This window comes from Prionailurus viverrinus, chromosome B4 (genome assembly GCF_022837055.1).
Source record: "Prionailurus viverrinus isolate Anna chromosome B4, UM_Priviv_1.0, whole genome shotgun sequence".
In the NCBI taxonomy this organism is placed as follows: Eukaryota; Metazoa; Chordata; class Mammalia; order Carnivora; family Felidae; genus Prionailurus; species Prionailurus viverrinus.
Genome location: NC_062567.1, coordinates 136513428 through 136532407, shown reverse-complemented (window position 1 = coordinate 136532407; position 18980 = coordinate 136513428). Strand labels below are relative to the sequence as shown.

Genomic DNA, 18980 nt, shown 5'->3' with positions numbered 1-18980 from the left:
GCTCTCAACAAAACCTAGTGGAAGACACCATCTGTCAGAAACGGGTGAGCAGGAAATGACCTGGGACGACCAAATTATGGGCCTTTCTCAGAGCTGCCAGAGCCAACCCAGCTGCCCAGCCGTGGACTCGGGCCTGCTCTCCTGTTCCCCAGGGAGTCCGATGAGTCCACTCCCAGCGGGAGCGCCTATCTCCCCACCCGGTGCTCCGTGGTAACAGCCAGCTGGCCGTTTTTATCACGTGCCATGCCTGCTGTAAGAACGCGAGCTCGCTGTGCGTGGAGGTATGATGTTCCACATGTGGCCAATAGCTCAACCTATTAAGTCCGTGGCGCAAATATGCCGTGATCTTTCAAATTCTCGTCTGCTTGACCTGCCAGTCACTGAGGGGCAGGAAACCTGGAGCCAGGCTGCGAGGGTCTGAAGCCCAACTCTGCAACTTACCAGTCCCACCGTGGGAGACATTCACAGACACGCTGCAGGGAAACTGAGGTAACGAACAGTTAAATGCAAACAACTCAGACAGCGTCTGACATGGGCAGCGTCTTCTAGTGCTCCTTACACATTTCCGCCTCTCCTCTTCCCCGCCGGCCCTCCACGCACACACTCACAAGATACAGTTATATACACACACACGCAAAATGTCGTCAAAGCGGACGTTCAGGATTGCGTCTTCCCGGTAAATTTATCCACTTATCCCTCGGCAGTGAGGCTCTTTATCCCAAATAACGCTTTCCACCTTAAAATCTATTTCATCTAATAGCTGCATAAGAGCTACACCACTGCCTGGCTATTATCCTGGTCAGTGCTGACCTGTTGTGTTTCTCCCAATCCCTTCCTTCCTGCCGTCGTGTAATCCTAGGTTGCAGGTGAGGGTCTCATGAGTGGCATAGAGCTGGATCCCTCTCGTAAATCCAAGCTGGCCTCACAGCTACTCTCCTCCAGAACACCAAACACGTCCCACCTCATTGTGGCCTCTGCTGCTCCGGATGCAGCCTGTTTCCCATTGAACCGTCCGCCCAAGCGAATCACCTGTCCATCGCCGGCTGATGCTGTAATGTCTTCTCTGACCTCCCGTGTTTAGTGGCTTCACTCGTTTCTCCGGGTGCAGTATCTTAATTCCTCCAGCACCTGTGGGTGCTGGAAAGTTCCCGGCTACCACCAGCCACCCGAGGAGGCTCCCGCAGCGTGTTTTCCCATTCCTGAACTATTGTTCCTTCTCTCGTGCCTAAACCTCTCCTCCAAATCCGTGCCCTCTCTCAGTACTGCCCCCCCCCCCCGCCCCAGAACCTTGTCATTCTATTAACTAATCCTCTCTTCTGCTGTATCTACGGAATTTTGAATATTAACCACGGCAAGTTCGGTTGCTAGAAGTTCTGTTGGGCTCTTTTTTAAAATCTGTTTCTTCGGAGCCTTATTCCTCGTGTCCATTGTTTGAAAGCTCCCCGTCTTTTGGTTCTGTTCCCATCGCTGTTGTCGACGTCAGGTCCCTGGGGTACATCCCTCCTCCGAATCACAGCACCAGCTGTGTGTGTGTGGCACACGCCTTCTCGGGTCTCGTGCTTTCTCTATCGTGAGCTGGTCTTCAGGGGGCTTTTCTGCGGGAAAACCACAGGGCGGGGCGGCCCCTCGGGCAGCGTTTCTCCAGGGCTGCCAGCCAAGTGTCGTGGTCCCGGGGACCCTTTCAAGTGGTCTCTGGGATCAAAGCCGCGTTCCTAATAACAGCAACGCTGCCACACGCTCTCGGTGAAAAAGATAAACAGAAGGCAATTTCACTTAAGGACGTCCTTGATGAAGTAGGAAAAGTTCTTAATTTTATGATCAATCGCATCAAATCTCAACCCTTGAGTAAACATCTTCTCCAAACTCCACGTGGCAAAGCAGGAAGAACCAGAAAACCAAAAGAATGGTGACTTCTTCCCCAAAAAGCACCTGGTGCAATTATGTGGGCTGTGAGCTGAATTAGATACATTTTTCAAGAAACATCATTTTTTTTTTTTAACTAGCGAAAAATGACTAACAGGCAAACTGGTTATTCAAACTTGGGTTTTTGGCAGACATTTTCTCAAGAATGAACAAAGACTGTCGCTTCAACGAAAACAATCTACAGTATGTGTTGCCGATAATAATATTTGAGCTTTTAAGCCCAAATCGGAATTCTGAAGAACTTTTATCTGCTACTCTGGGTTCAACAGGTTCTTCTTATAAGACGTCAGTAAATACAACAAGCGGGAGTTTTTGACGCCATGTGGGGGAGCGTGTCGGCGTCCAGATCTGCACACCCCAGACATCCGACCTTCTCCAAATGGCCAACGTCTGATGTCACAGAACCGCACGTGGGCAAAACATCCACTCAGAGTGCAGGACAGGCCGATGGATTTTAACGTAACTTGGTACAAAACGTTCACTGATGTGGCTTCCGATGTCACACGGCAGTAACCTTAGGAAGCTGTCACCTGACAAGCCGCGTCACAGTGTTAAAGAGAAAACATCCACGGTCGTCGGAAAGGACTATGAAAATTCTCCCTCCTCCAACGACCTCCCTGTGTGCGGCTGGGCTGTTTTCACACAGTCCCATCAAAAGCAACGCATCACAACAGACTGAGCACGGAAGCACACGTGAGAATGCCACGGTCTTCAGTCACGTAACAGAGAGTCTTACCACAAAGAAGCACAGTGCCTGTCCTCCAAATAGCTATATTGTGAAAACATTAGTTCATCACAGAGATACGTTACTTATAACAGCATGTAACGCGTTCATCGCTGTTATTTTTGGATAAACTAATAAATATGTTCAAAATATCGCCATTTGAGTTTCTAACACAGTAAGGATTGTGAGAATTAACTCATGGGGGTAAAAGCTCTTTGTGCAATTCAGGACTCTTCAAGACTGAGACACGAGGGGCGCCTGGGTGGCTCAGTCGGTTGAGCGTCCGACTTCAGCTCAGGTCAGGATCTCGTGGTCAGTGGGTTCGAGCCCCGCGTCGGGCTCTGTGCTGTGCTGATGGCTCGGAGCCTGGAGCCGGCTTCAGATTCTGTGTCTCCCTCTCTCTCTGCCCCTCCCCCATTCATGCTCTGTCTCTCTCAAAGATGAATAAACGTAAAAAAAAATTTTAAAAAAAGACTGAGACACGACGCTGGAGAGCTTCGACAGGAGAACTGTGTCACCTCGGTTTCTGGGCAGCACCCCACGCAGGAGAAGTTCTGTCTTACTTGCACTCCGGGCCAGGGCAATAACACCTAAACTTTCATGCGTTACCGTGTCTGATAACTCACTTCAAGTTTACCAGCATCCACCGGTGGGGTCATTACTCCTCGTTTCTGGAGGACTCCCCTCACCGAGGAGTCCAGTGACTCTACGCATTTCAGCCGATTTTTGCTCACCATCACCCAGCGCCTCCAGGCACGTGCTGGGAGCAAGTGACGTCTCCTTGGTCCTGGCCTGCCGTCCTCCTGGGGCCAGAGCCCCCACCCCCCACCCCCAGAACCCCTAGAATTCCGTCCTCCATCGGCAGTCCTCTGGCCGCACCCCTGGCCACCAGGAGACACATCCCACGGGGACAGCAGGTAGGCAACCGCGTGCGGCACCTGTACAGGGCGGGTGTGTGCCACGCCGTGGCCAAATGCAGAACGGAGTCTCAGACCGAGGCCCCAAGGGGAACCAAACCCCAGCTACGTCTCCAGAAAAATGAGCAGATGTGGCCTTTGCCCTCCAGAACTTATCCAGCTCGACGGCAGTCATTTCCCCTGATTCTAGCTGGACACGGTCACACGGCAGAGTAGAAAACCGCAGGCTTCGGGGCTCAAATGTGGGTCCCAACACGTGCTCCCTGATCCCCGGCAAGGGATCTCTCTGCGTGGGCTCTCTCAGGGCTGTGACACCGTTTCTGCCGTGAGGCCGAGGACCACCGAGGGCACGCTGGGCTGTCACTGCCTCACCCCTGTCCCGCTGTGACTGCCACCGACCACGGGAAGCCCAATCACTGGTGAGGGAGCCGCCGCACCGACTTGGCCCAGCGACTCTGCGTCCCTGCAGCCCCTCTGGCATGGGGATTTCGCACAACTTCCTAAAATGCAGGGAACCAAGCTGAGAGCCTGCACTTGACAAAGCCCCACGGTGTTCCCAATGCCCGGCAACCGAGCAGTGAAGGGACGAGAAGGTGCTGGAGGAAGACGGCTCCCGCGTCTCCAGAGAGTGGCGAGGACAGGGCAGGTCCAGGAGCAAGAGAGGGAGCGGGGCAGCGGAAGCCAGTGATGCCGCGGGTCGGGCAGCGACGGAAGCTCCCAGCCCCTCAGGGCGCTGATGCCTCGGTCCGTCCTTCCTCCCGCTCGTGGCAGCTCAGACCCTCGCACCCGTACGAACGAGAGGGCAGGGGCACCGGCACACACGCAACAGTCCCCCGGCCGGGGGAATGACCCACCTCCCCACGCCCCCTGGGGCTGGTAACCGGGCCCCTCGACACTGCCCACGGGAGGGCCGCGTGGCTCCCGTCGGCCTGCGGAGCGTGGCGCACGCACGTGCACAGGCCACCCTTGTCGAGAAGCCCCTGCATCGGACAGCAAGCCTCGGCTGACAAAGGAAAAGCCAGTGTCGCTCCCAGGGTGAACTGACTTTATTTACAAACATAAACAGGATGATCCTGCATTTAAATGGCAGAAATTCCACCCCTCAAGGTCAGAGGAGTGACATCTGAAATCGATAAAGTCTCGCATTATGATTCAATCTGTTTTCGAAAGGGGACAAAAATGTCTTCAGTTTTGGGAGAAAGACCAAAACATGTGAAAACATCAAACAACGTAGGGAAATGATACAGCGACGCTTGGGCCAGAACGCGGCAGGCGGGTTTTTCTCCGCAAGATGCAAACAAGGCTCCCGGTCCTCAACTGCAGCAGGACCCTCCCCCACTCCGTCAGTCCGCGGTCAGCAAAGGTAACGGGAACCCACGCTGTCCTCTCCAGCACAATCATTCTGGCTACCTCACTCAAATTCAGCCTCGGGCCCCACTCTCGAGGCCCCCCGTGTGGGAGCCTCACTCGGACCACCTCTAAGCCAGCAGCCGAGCTGAGGCCTCCGCAGGTACGGGCGCCGGGCACGGCGCCGTGACGACGGTCAGGAAAGGCCAGCCCGACAGGCGCACCCCACGAGTTTCTCCCTTCAGGCGGAAGCGCCCCTACTCACCTGTGACAGAAGGGGTCCCGGCACAGCGCGCAGACGCCCGCACAGCCTCCGTCCCTGGGGCAGCCGTCTTTGGGATGAACCTAGCCCGTGGGGTCCCTCGGAAAACCTCCAGCAGCCAAACCCTGCTCCGGCCTTTCCCCCACCGCCCCCGTCACCCTCCAGGTCTCACTGCACTCCCGAATCGGGTCCTCAGGAGCACGCGTCTCAATATCCTCACGACACCCCTTTGGGTCTACCCTGCGTCCCACACTGAGCTCCGGGGAGGCCTTAGCCTGACACTCCCGTCCCTCCCCAGGGCGGCGTGAGGCACCCAGCACAAAGCACGCATCTAGGAAAGGTGTGCAGGCACACAACGCGCCTAAGACGGGCCGTGGTCCGTGTCCTCGGCCACTTCCTGCGACGCCGAGAGGCCCCAGTCCTCATTCCTGCTCTGCGTGGGGTTCTTCGCCCAAACCACTTTCCCAAAACCACCCCCAGCACGGGGAGACCCACAGCCTTTCTGGGGAAATCCCAGCCATCGGTCTGACAGACACCAAGTCCACAGAGACCCGACCACGGGGGGCAGGCCTCTGGCAGCTTGCGCCTCCTGTGGGACCAGGCCCAGCTGCGCTTCCTGGGACGATCAGACCCCTCAGGGCCAGCTTGCTCCTAGGCCCAGGGCAACAGGGGAGAGGCTGAGGCCTAAACCGTGTGCCCTGTGAAGGGCGGGTGGCCCTGAATCCAGTTCTCCGCGTGTGGACGGCAAAACGGCTCAATGAAGACAGCCTACGTTTGGTGCCGGTGCCACTGGGCGTCACGGGCAGCAGAGCAGGGAAGAGGGGAGTGTGCGGGGACCAGACTCTGCAGGCGAGGGGACAGCCCCACCCTCTAGGAGCCCTGCCGCGCCCTGCTGCTGGCACCGTCTCCAGATGCAGGCGCGCACGCACGGGGTCTCTCACGAGCCGTCACCCCGCAGAGGAGACACGCGCCCGGGTGTAGAAAGGGAGGCCTCCGAGGGGAGCAGCGGCCAGGCCGGGCACGGAGGCAGGTGGCAGGCCCAGGGCTCCCGGTGGCCCTGGTTTCAGACCGGAGCGGCGTCTGCCTGGGGTCCGGGCCGGCAGGGGCTCACCTGAATACCGTCCAGCAGCCTGCTCATGCACCAGTACGTGTCGGCCTCCACGTTACGCAGCACGTCGGTGGGCACGCGGGAGACGTCGGCGGCATCCACGTCCTCCTCCTCTGTGGGCCGGGAAGCATGGAAAAGACAGCGAGCGGTTAACCCATGGGACACACACCACAGGGCGGGGCAGGGGCAGGGGCGGGGCCGGTCTGAGACCCAAGGTCGGGCCGGGGTCCATTTGTCCCGCTCCGGCTACACGCCTCCAAGTGTTCCCCCTCATCACCTACTGGTTCTCAATTTTAACACCTAGTTAGTTGCAGGTAATTAATATTCTGAGTCTTCTCCAATTAATTAACATAATTAATATATTGTAAATTATTGCTTCTCAGGCATTTTGCATCCTAATCAGAGAGGGCCTAAAATAGATTACTTACTCCTGACACAGATCTGAAAGTTTTCTCATAAGATGTTTAAAATCCTGCTTCTCACACAGTCACATGCTCATTAGACAAAATTTCTCTAAACCCTGGTCTCCAAGGTTAGAGTTTCCAAAGCCACGCTGGGCGGAGGCCCCTGTGCTGCAGGCGAACACCCAGGAAGCAGCGGAGGACGTGCGTGCAGAACAGGGGACAGTGCTCTGAGCAACCTCTCTCTTCGAGGGTAAAAAACCCAGAGAGAAAATTTAAACGTGGGGCGTCTGGGAGCCTCAGTCAGTTAAGTGTCCGACTTCGGCTCAGGTCACGATCTCACGGTTTGTGAGTTCGAGCCCGCGTTGGGCTCGCTGTCAGCACAGAGACCACTTCGGATCCTCTGTCCGCCCCCTCTGGCCCTCCACCACTCACACGCTCGAGCACTTGGTGCCTCTCTCTCTCTCTCTCTCTCTCTCTCTCTCTCTCTCTCTCTCTCTCTCAAAAATAAACATTAAAAAAAAAAACTTTTAAAATGCAAAACAGATGCCTGATTGAAATGGTTTATCAGAAGTTTGAAAGGACTAATTTCAGATCCTTATAAAAACTGCTATCCTCCAGCATGAAACTCCTAAATGTTTCAAAAATTGAGTATTCTACTTTTTTATTTACTTTTGTTTTATTTTGCCAACATGCACGGCATCTTTGCAAGGCAAATCTTTAAGAAAAGAAGCAATTCCACCGAGAATATATTTAGAAAGTTCTAAGTGGGCAGAAATGACAATAATTATAAGAGTAATAATTGCTAACACCTGTTGAGCAGCTGTTGGCCGCCAGGCGCTCCTCTCCGCTGTTCACGCGGACGAGCTCGTTAACCTCCGTCACCCGTCTGTTATCACCAGCGCTGCACCCTTGCAAATGGGGCGCAAACAGCAGGCGCGGCCCAGAGCCCGCGTCCGCGAACCCCCACGGCACCACGATGCCACGCTCGCTCCCAGAGGGCGCTGGGGCTCACGCTGCACGAGGCCTCAAGCAGCGGCTCCTCGGGGGCTCCCTGACACCGCCTCGCCTCGCGCCAGAGCCACTGGAGCCACCCTCCACTCGCTCCCTGCTCGCAGCGACACGCACGATGGCAAAAACAGGCCGGGGGGGTCCGGGTGCCAAAGCCCGGCCAGGCCCTCCACGCGGGCCACGCGAGTCTCCACAGGCAGGCCCCACAGGGTTCATGCTCATGAAGACGCGTCCTGGCCAACTGTGCTCTCAGTCCCCGGGGCGCCCAGGAGCACGTGTGTAGGGACTGTGACCAGACGGTCACTCCGTCCCCCTCACCCATTCAACTCCCTCGCTCATTCAACAAGCCCTTCTGTGTTCTGGTTGGTTTGGGGTTTATTTTATGGAAACACGGTTCACGTACCATAAAATCCACCTTTTTAAAGCACACGATTCAGTGGGTTTTAGCGTACTCCCAGAGTCAGATAACTGTCACCATCACATAATTCCAGAACATTCTCAACCACCCCCAAGCAAGCCTATATGCAGGCACTCCCCCAGCGCCTGGCAACCAGCAATCGGTGCCTTGCCTCCGTGGGTCCTCCTGCTCGGACATTTCAGGTAACGGGACCGCACAGCACAGGGGCCGTGTGTCTGGCGTCCATCACTCAGCACCGAGTTCCCAGGGCGGATCCAGGCCGCAGCCTGTGCCAGCCTTCTGTTCAGTCCTCTCTAGGGTAGGATAACATTGCGATGTACGCATGAGCCACACTGCCTACCCCTGTCCCTTGTGGGACACCGGGCTGTCCCCACACTGGGGTCACACGACAACACACAGCAGTGATCTCTGTGTGGTGGCGCTGTCCCTACACTCCAGGGCCTGGAGTGCAGAAGTGAGTAAGGGGCAATGCCCCCCCGCCACGTCCAGAGCCCCTCCCAACACAGGATGTGCTGAAGAGAGTCCCCAGGCTGGCCAGGCCGGCTCTGAGCTCCCTCCTCCCAGCCTGCGTGTGCCCGTGACACGCGCACTGTCCCCAGCTGCCCCACCGGGCTGACACTCTCCCTCCCACACCCGGGCACCCCTCTGCCTCACCCTGGTGCAGCCCGGCAAGGCGCCTGGCCTCACACTCAGCTGTCCTCGCAGGCCAACGTCGGGCCTGAGCACACCCTCCGACGGAGCCCCACCGCGGAAATGTTGGCTCGGGACGTCTGGAGGCATCCGCTCCACCTGTTTACAGAGGAGGAAACTGGGTCTCCCGGGGCTCACTGGCCAAGCGCACGAGGTCTGCCCGACATGACGCCATCCTGCTGGAAGATCAAGCTCGCAGGCACGAGTGTAAGTGGCCTCCTGTGGCTTGGGCGGAATCAATCCAACATCCCACCAAACTAGAGCGGATTGATGTTACCTTCCAGTCCCGGGAGCGGGCTCCGTGACGATCATCGGGGGACTCCTCCTGAGACGTGTGCCATCAACAGTCTCTCTTTGGAGGGCCTTCAAAGCACCGAGATGTCCCCTCAGCTGTCACAGCAGGGAAACAAAGCCTGCCTGGCCTCCAGCCCTCCCCTAGCTCCCAGCGGCGCCCCCAGCGCAGAGACACAGGGCACAGGCGGCAGGCTGACGCGCACGAGCCTCGGAGACCCTTCTCTGTCTGCTCAGCTGGCTTACTGCTTTATCCAACACCAGGTTGGCTGGGCAGCCTCCATTACGTGTCACTTCCCACAACGGGCTGTTTGTTACTCCTCAAGGTGATGAGGTAGTGGCATTTAACCCAGAGAAACCCTGTGCCGATCTGTCTTCCAAAAGCTCAGAGAATGGGAATGACCCTCATTATCACAGTGAGTTAAATGTCCACCCTCCCAGGGAAGACACCCGCCCACATGGGGGAAGGCACAGAGGGCGCCACAGAACACTCCAGAAGCCCTACGCCGCGGTCACAGGGTCAGAGCCGACTACAGAAACTCCCGAGGCTGGCACTGCCGGCCCCTGGGGGTCCCCGCAGGAGACTGGGCACCAGCGGTTTCTGGGGTCACAGCCCGGACCACACCAAGAGCAAAATCAGCACGTTTAGCACAGGTCCTGTCGGTGGGACGCTAACTTACCGAACCATCCACCGTGAGGCCCGGGAGCCTCACCACTGCGGGGCGGACGCAGGTTCTGAGTCAAGACCCCAAAATGGCCAACGGTGGTGACAGGTTTTAACCCAAAGGTACATGCCTCCCCCCGGGCATGCTGTCTCCACATCCCTGGGGCGAGGAGGGGCACCAGGCGGGGAGGGAACCTGAACAGGGAGCCACCGGGGAGCCCTGGGGCCGGCAGCCATGGAGCCTGTGCCACGTAGGACGTCGCCCCCAAACGTGTGCCACGCCGAGTGACAGGGGAGGGGCCAGGCGCACTGCCCGCTGAGATCGCCAACGAGGGGAAGCCACGGGAGTAGAAGGATTCCAGGCAATCCGACCGTTCAAAAGAAGAAACGACTCAAAGGAGGAAACGGAACATTCAAGGACAAAAGAGAACAAGCAGAGCTTGCTGTCACACGGAGGGGCGCCCCAAACCACACCGCAGGGGCCTGGCCAGAGCGGGGGCTCTGGGGTGCCGAGCCCTCTGGGCCACGTGGATTTGGGCTTGGCTAATCCTGACCCACGCCACACAGCCCGCAAGCTGCTTGCGGCTGCCGGCTGCCACGGGAGGTGGGTGCCGCACAGAGCACCCCTGGACTGGCCCCTCCACGCCCTCCACGGCCTTCTCCCCGCCAGGTGGTACCGCAGGCCCCGGAAGGCCAGGGAGGGGTAGCGCGGACTCTCGAGAGCCACGTTTATGCCCAACACATGACTGAAATTAATGGAATTTAGGCCACGCTGTTTCATTTGAAACTGGACCAGACCCCGTGTCCTACTTTGTCCCGTGAGCACGAACATCACCGCCAGCGCGTGCCACACCGCGGGAGCACCACCCAGTCCTCCTCCCACGCTGTCCGCACACCACCTTTCAGGGCCGAGCCCTGCACCCCACGGGCCGCGAGCTGAGAGAGGGGCAAGCTCTGGTCCCCAAGCCTCGGGCGGCAGGGAGGCCAACATGGCCCCAGCTCACCCAAGTGGCACCTGGGGACACAGACAAGGCACCGGCCAGCCCAGGGCAGGTCAGCAGCCTCACGTGGACCACAACTACACGTGAAGGCACAAGATGTAAAACAGCCGTCTACTTCAGAATATCTCACTCGCCTTCTCCAGTCATAAAAAGGCTTTAAGAGACAATTTAAATAAATTCTTTGAAAATGCTACCCTGCCATGTTATTGTTGAAAACGCAATTTGTAACGTAATCCCATCTTTATCAACAACGCCACTTCTATCAAAAACTCCCGCCTTTGCATGTCGTACATACACTCACGCAGAGAACACTGCTCAGAAAGAGGCCAGAGACAGGACTGAGGTGCCCCCGGGAAAGGTGGGGAGGGGATAACTACCACCACTCGTTACTTTTTACAGAAGGGTAGAGAATAAATAGAGCAAGAAATTTTCACATAGCACTTACGACTTTTGCAATAGGGGGGAAAATACTGTTTAAGCAGCGGGGATGGTTTCACGAAGGTCTATCTTTTCTACAGATAAACGTCCCTAGAGAAGAAGTTCCCAAGGGTGGTGGTACTGTCCTTCTAAGTGCGCCGAGAAGCTCGTGGAGCATTTGGGGGTCAGGATGGTTAGGGTGAGGGGACCTGGCATTCAGCACTTCCCATCCTACAAAGCGTGAACAGCACTGCACAATTAGCACATCCAGAGCCAGTCATGACTATCCCACAAGACTGGGTGGGTGGGTGGCTGGATGGGCCAGTGGATGGGTGGGTGGATAGGGAGGTGCGTGGGTGGGTGGGTGGGTGGGTGGGTGGGTGGGTGGCTTGGTGGGTCCATGGATGGGTGGCTGGGTGGCCGGCTGGCTGGCTGGCTGGCTGGGTGGATGGATGGATTAGTGGGTAGGTGGGTAGAAGGGTGAATGGGTCAGTGGATAAGTGGGTGGGTGGGTGGGTAGGTGGGTGGATGGATGGAGGGATGGATGGATGAATGGATGGATGGATGGTTTGGTGGGTGCGTGGATGGGTGGGTGGGTGGCTGGCTGGCTGGCTGGCTGGCTGGGTGGATGGATGGATTAGTGGGTAGGTGGGTAGAAGGGTGAATGGGTCAGTGGATAAGTGGGTGGGTGGGTGGGTAGGTGGGTGGATGGATGGAGGGATGGATGGATGAATGGATGGATGGATGGTTTGGTGGGTGCGTGGATGGGTGGGTGGGTGGCTGGCTGGCTGGCTGGCTGGCTGGGTGGATGGATGGATTAGTGGGTAGGTGGGTAGAAGGGTGAATGGGTCAGTGGATAAGTGGGTGGGTGGGTGGGTGGGTAGGTGGGTGGATGGATGGATGGATGGATGGATGGATGGATGGATGGATGGTTTGGTGGGTGCATGGATGGGTGGGTGGGTGGCTGGCTGGCTGGGTGGAAGGATGGATTGGTGGGTGATGGGTAGGAGGGTGATTCAGTGGGTAGGTGGATGGGTGCTTCAGGTGGGTGGGTGGGTGGGTGGGTGGATGGGTGGATGTGCGGCTGAGTGGCTGGGTGGGTGGATGGACGGGTGGGTGGGTGGCTGGGTAGGTATAAGGAACTCCATAAAAGAATGGAGAACGTTCAGCCTGGTAAGGAAAACACCACAATGGGATATAAGTACTACCTTGCAATATCCAAAAACTACCTTGGGTAAACAAAAAGCAGAAATTTCTTGTCCATGCTTCCACACCCAGAGAACTGGTAGGGTCAGTGGGTAAGTAAGAGGCAGGTTGATGGGCTCAAACTAAGGATGTGGGTGATGAGGCTGGTCACCAACAGCAATGGCGCCCGACACCACCGAGGCACGGAGCACTTCTTATAGAGTCTGCAGAGTGCGTCCTCCTATGCCAAGGCCCACGGCATCTGAAACAGCCTGCGGAGGTGAGCACGCCCACCTGACAAAAGGCCTGCAGGAGACCAGCGTGCCAGGAAGCAGCCGAGCCTGGCCAGGAACGGAGTCAGGCTGACCACCGTCAGCCTCTCGGTCTCACCGAGGCAGGGCGAGACACGGACGGAGGCCTCCGACTCTGCAAGGAGAGGGACGGACCGTCGCCACTCACTGACCACCTGTGCCTCTACGACTCTAGAGAGGCACAACCTCACAGCTACCGTAGCACTCCCCTGGTCACAAAACCTGTGGTGGGCAAAAGAGCCTGTCACCACCACAGGCTCACTGGAGCTTTGGGTCGCGTGGGGACTCCCTCCTCAGAGGCCCCGCGCCCACGACAACGCCTGCCCACCTCCACGAAACATCAGCGTGGGTCCCGGAAACGGCCCCGGTAGCACAGGCTGGGATCCTGTAATGACCAGGGAGCGCGAGAAAGTAAAAAGGCCCGGCACGCGGCCAGGCTCTCCCTGGCGGTGTACCAAACGGGGCGGCTTGGTAATCACAAAGGGAGAAATCCCTCAAATTTAAACAGACCCCGTGACTTCAAGGGACCCCGCGGCATGGATCACCGAGGTAAGCGTGGCCGCCGGCCTCACAAAGCATGAGCCGCGGGTGACAGCCGGCACCTGCTGGTGAGCAGCGCAGGTTAGGGAGGGGAGCACACCGGGGCTGTTATGACTGCGTTAATCACCCGCATCGCACAAACCCTGCAATAAACCTCTTCACGTAATTAGGAGCTTAACTGGTAATCAAAAATACTCTCTACTTCATAAGCTCGCTGGAATCACTCTACGGTCTAATCTTTCGCATGGCCCAACTTGGGAGTTTTAAATTTGAAACCCTGACACTTTGGTGATGGAGGTGTTAGCACTTAATTACACAGACTTGGGTTCCAAGGCGGAGGGGAAAGTCCTGCTATGGCAAGAGCGGTAGCGCAACTCAAGACTGTAAATTCACAGAACTCCGTGGCTCAGCAAAAACAACTAATGTTATGATCAGATTGGTTCAGCACTACGAATGTTTAACGCTAATATAAAGAATGTTCAACTCAAGGTTACGAATAAGCCACCATCAGAATTCCCAATTCTGTTACGTGGATGAAAACCTGTAGCCCACAGACATACAGTCAGCGCACGATGGGGCAGCAGCAGACGATGATCACAAGTCAAGGACAAACCAAGGGCGATGCGCTCACTACAGGGCAGGCAAGATGGCATGATGTGGCCATACCCACTCATCAGTCTTCCGGCCCCAGGCGGGCCCCAAGGACAAGAACCAACCTCCACCCCGACGCGGCCGCAGTCAGGGGTCCCCGGCCCCACACACAAACCGCAGGCGGGGGGGGCTGGTGGGACAGCTGCCCCTCCATCCATAGGGGGCGCCCTGCTACCGGCTCCACGCAGAGGAGCGCCCTTGACTGTACCTGCACCTGCGTGGGTACCGAGGCAGACAGCGAAGGGAAAGTCTGTCTCTTTAATGATCCTTGCTTCTCTAATGTCATTTTTGTAAAGGGAAGAATTTTAATTTCACAACAGTCTTTTGGCTTGACTAGATCTTTGATTTTTTAATAACGCTGAGAGGAGGAGTTTCTGTTACCCGAAATGCTACTGGCTGAAGTACCGATGGACTGTATTAACACGGGCGGAGGACCTGCACGGTAGGAGCCGGGCTCGGGGAAGGCGGAGGACAAGCCAGCAGGAAGCCCAGAGGAAGCCGGGGACACGTTCACTCACCCACTGACTCCTGATTCACCATTCTCCGTTTACTGGGCTTACTTACCATGTTTGGTGACCACTTACTTATAGAGAGATGTAAATGAAAAACTGGCCACAGGGCGAGTGAGCAGTGTGACAAGGGACAGGTGGGAGGCACGGCAGGTTCAAAAGAGCAGAGTCCTCGCCCCCTGGCAGGCAGGGCTCTGGCAGGCGTGGCCTTGGGGCTAAGCCTTGAAAGATGGTGGAATCAAGCGTTCCCCAAGAAGGGGAAGAAGGCGGCGTATGGGAAGGCGGGAGAGCCCAGAGCCAGTACGCCGGGGGGCGTCCCCAAGACCCAGGCAGTAAACCCGTGGGGCGTCCCCGTGACCCAGGCAGGAACAACTCGTGAGGATCACCATCTTGCAGCCCCAGGTGCCGGGCCCCAGAGCTGGGCTTCCTTCTGGAGGGAAGCAGGAGCCCTGGAGACGGGTGCGCGTCACGGTAACTCCTCACACGGGCGTCTGCCAGCAGGGGTGCAGGCAGAGAAGGGATCCCATCTGGGGTCAGTGCCATGGGAACGAAAGTAGGCCAGAGGCGGTGGAGACGTTCCCGAGCAGAGTCTACAAACCCCAACCACTACCGAGGCCCAAAGGAGAGTCTGGGTCCCCCTGCCGATGCCCCTCTGGTGAGGACAGACTGCCAGAGAGCCCATCCGTCGCCCACCATGAGACAGAAGAGGACAGAAGGCCCACGCTGGCACACCAGCACGTGCACCACCGTCCTCTGTGTTTCCTGCACGAGGGTCACCAGCTGCACCCCCACACGCCAGGTGGTTGCTCGTGCTCTCCCTATGCTAAACGGGAAGCGTCCCTTGGGAGCAGAACCGTACTCCCCAGGTCCCCAGCACCCCCGCGAGGGCCCAGCACATGGCAGGTACTCGATAAACATGTGCTGAGCATGTGAATGAACCCAGCCAAGAGCTCACGGTGGAGGAAGGAGTAATTCCATAAACAACGGGTGGAAAGAGTCTAATCCTGATTTCTCCAGTTAAGAGAAAAAATCCAAATTACTGCTGAATTCAAGACCATGTAGCAAGTCTCACTCATGACTCACTTCTACCAATGACAACGCTGAGATCAACAAGTGTCCACACTGTAGGGAGTGCTCACGCAAACATCATCACGCACGACACACAGGCTCTAACCGCTGCCCTTCTCCGAGAGCCCAGGGTTCTCTGAAAAGAAGACCAAACTCTTTCCTAACGTGACACGGCCCCAGAAAGTTCTGCCGGCTGCTGAGCTTGCCTGGGAGAACGGCAGACACGGTGTCTCGGAGAAGCGGGATGCACGTGTGAGCCCAGCGTCCCGGTGCGCGGGCCTCACCCCGTCCCCGCGTCTCCCGCGCTCCACACCTCCACGGACACGCGTGTCCTCAGAGCCCGCAGTGGCCGCCGGAGGCGCCGGGGACCTCTCGTTGGATCACAGGACGAAAGTGCTCAGTCACATACAGTCACAGCATTTAGGGACACAAAGAAACACAAGTAGAAAGGGGCGGGCTACCTTCTTCCTGGGCTGCGTTGCCATCAGAGGACCGGAAAGACCCCCATCCTTCAGAAGGCAGACGGCAGACATTTATACAGACAGTAAGCTTGCCTGAGTCATGATAATCTGAGAGCGCAAACTGATCATAAATCAACCCATTAAACTGATTTACTCCCTTTACCTAATTAAGTCAAAAATAATTCCTCGAAGGATAAATGGGTCTTTAAATCAATCAGCAAAATGCTGTCTCACTCAAACCATTAATAATGCAGCCAAATGGAAAGAAAGATTGACCGGCACAAGACTGTGCGTTCCTGAAAGCGTGTGCACGACCTCCAGGGGGGTCAAGGGGTGCATGTGGGGTGCTCCCCATGCTGAAATGTCACCCAAACACGTGAGCAGACATCTCACCCAGGGTGATGATGACAGCCAGACTGCAGCCTCAGCCCCAGAGACTCCTGACTGCTCGTGTGCGCAGGTGAGAAAAACCCTCTCAAGGAAAAAGCCCGGGACACAAGGAAACCGGGTCTACGTCACCATATGCAAATTTTAGATGGTGTCAAGTAGGAAAAGAATGAGAAAGTAGAAGAAATTGGGGAAACATCTGCATTTGGGAAAACTCTACCAAAAATTACTGTGCAATGAGAAAACATAATTAAGCCTGCTGAAAACTACCCAAGAAAGTTACTTATAAAAGTAAATCACTTCAGAACATAAAGAATGGTCAACAGCACTAGCCATAAACACATTCAAAAACATATAACGAGGTACAGCATTCACCTGTTTTATAAACTGGTCAACTGTCAACGTTTAAAATACCCACTGCGATACCAGTAATGGGAAACAGATCGTCTGTGAAGGAAACGATAAATGGGTCCTGAAAAACCACCTGACGGAAGATGCCAGAGCCCTTGAGAAGCCACGAGCTCCACTGAGCCCAGATGGTGTGCCAGGCGTGCGAGGGGAGCAGCGGGACGCGGCGGAATATGGCCCGGCCCTCGCGTGCGTGGCTCACAGTCTGGCTGGGGGCTGGGCTCCAAGGCGCGAGTCCTGGTGCTAAATGAGAACCAGCAGGCCGCCCGTGTGCCCCCCGAGTTGGATGGCGAAATGGGAGGTTACTTGCACAAGATGCCATCACACTTTACGGGCGATAACACAGCAAGAAGCCAAGAAATTCCCTTGCACAAAGCCGTGTTGCAAGTACCTTTCTTGCGAAGATGATGTAGGATGTGAGAGTGCCGGCTAATTGGAAGAGATCGCTGCTCTAACTGATGGACGCTCCAGCTCTCACTGACAGCGCCAACAAGGCAATGCCGGCTGGGGCCACTGACGAAAGACTAAGCTGCTTTCACTGTCCATTCCTGGTCCTCGATCCACCATTCAGACACATCAGCTCCCAAACCCCACTCGTGCCTTCATGCTACTTACACCCCAGTTGGGAGTCCTCTGACCCAGCTCACAGCTAGACTGGGGTGTGGCCCTCCCCAGTGCCCAGCTTCTGGCTTTCACGCACAAACACGAAAATGAGGTTTATGGCCACGGCCTCCGCAGCAATTCCCACACGCCTGTGTACAGGCTGCCTGCGGTCACTCCCCAGGCACGGCCTTGCCAGGAGCCAGGCTGGCAAACCACGATTTCAGCAGCCCTGGCAATGCCCTGGCAGCCCATCAATCAGGAATTAATACATTTCAGCACATTCTTCCCTCTGTGTTACAGCCAGCAAATGAACCATAAACGGGGAGTAAAATACTGCTTACGCTGTAACTATCCCAACCGGTGGAACACTACCATGGAAAGGGCCTGCGGCACCGACAAACAAAATCTGGACGCGCGGTCTGCGCACTGGACCACAAGGTCAGAGCAAAATGGGACGTTTCCTTGCCTTTTCTGAAACCTACTCCTGCTCTAAAGAACTGTATCCGCTCTGAATTGTCAGTAAAAAAGAAACGTGTCCCCGTGAAAAGAACATGCCGACCTCATTGAAAACATGGGGCCCTTCCCTTCCCCGGCTGATGGCCGCCACGAATGCTACAGGTCACCGGAGTCAGGAGGGCCGGTGCAGCCGCCACAGGCCAAGAAGGCACGACTCTGGAAAAGGCCAACAAAGAAACCCCTTGCTAAGTAAGCGACAGTCGGCTGATGTGCACACAGCTCCGCGGGCCCCCTCCCTGCCCTGAGAAGCCTGCGGATGGAGCGTGTGTCCCAGGCTGCCCGGCCTTCCTACACAGGCGCCACCGAGCCAGGGCTCCAACCCACAGCAGAGGCAACGCCTCGGCACCTGCCAGGAAATCGGCAGCCGACGGCGGCAGAGGCGGGGGGGCGGGGGGGGGGGGGGCAGGGGTCCCCTCCCCCCTCTACCAGCGACCACCGCCCACACTCCAGTCCCGAAGATCTGGCATCACAGTGGGCTCTCAACGGCCCCTCCTGCTGGAGCCCACAGAGCACGTTGCATCCAGGAGGTTTCTACCTCCCTCAAGGTAAAAAGAAAGCACACTGGGAACTGAGGCTCCGTGGCCATTCCATTCAGAGCCAACAAACTTGGCCGGGAGACCACCACACGGTGGCTGCAGCACGAGCACCCAGGCCTCGGGAACAGCGGGGCCCAGGGCTGCGTTACAATCTTTTCTGCGCGTACTTTTCGCTCAGCTTTTACAGGACTAGAGTTGCCCTGTAAAGACAAATTTGTATGCTTTTGAGATCTGCCATTCGTAATGAGAGTTTTCCAATTTGTGGACACTACTTGGAGCCCTGCTTTGGGAAGGTGTGCAGGAGGTTGTGGACCCGGCACTGCCCCGTGAGCGGGCCGCAGCCCTACTCGCGGCAGGCCCTTCCTACAGCAAGGAATGCCCCGTGAGCGTCCTTCATTCAGGAAGGATGTGATCCACGTTGAGAATCAGCTCCTCGAGACAGACATCTCAAATGAAATCGGCAGGTAAAGAGTAAGGGCACTTTAGGGCTCCCGACAGATACTGGGGAACACTTTCAAGGAGGGCTCGCGATTCATGCTACAGCCCGCGTCCTCCAAGACCACCGTCCCCACCAATCTCTCCCATCTCCGCTCACCGCAAAGGCACAAACAGCTCAAGAGAACGAGGCTTA

General features: G+C 56.7%; 1 protein-coding gene across 1 annotated transcript in view; it reads right to left on the bottom strand.

Moving 5' to 3' along the window:
• The window catches only part of TBC1D22A (TBC1 domain family member 22A), a 324584-nt gene that overhangs the window by 133379 nt on the left and 172225 nt on the right, over positions 1–18980 (bottom strand). The window contains exon 9 of the mRNA XM_047866047.1: positions 6285–6394. Within this exon, the coding sequence (XP_047722003.1) occupies positions 6285–6394 (110 nt within the window). The remainder of the gene's footprint in view (positions 1–6284; positions 6395–18980) is intronic.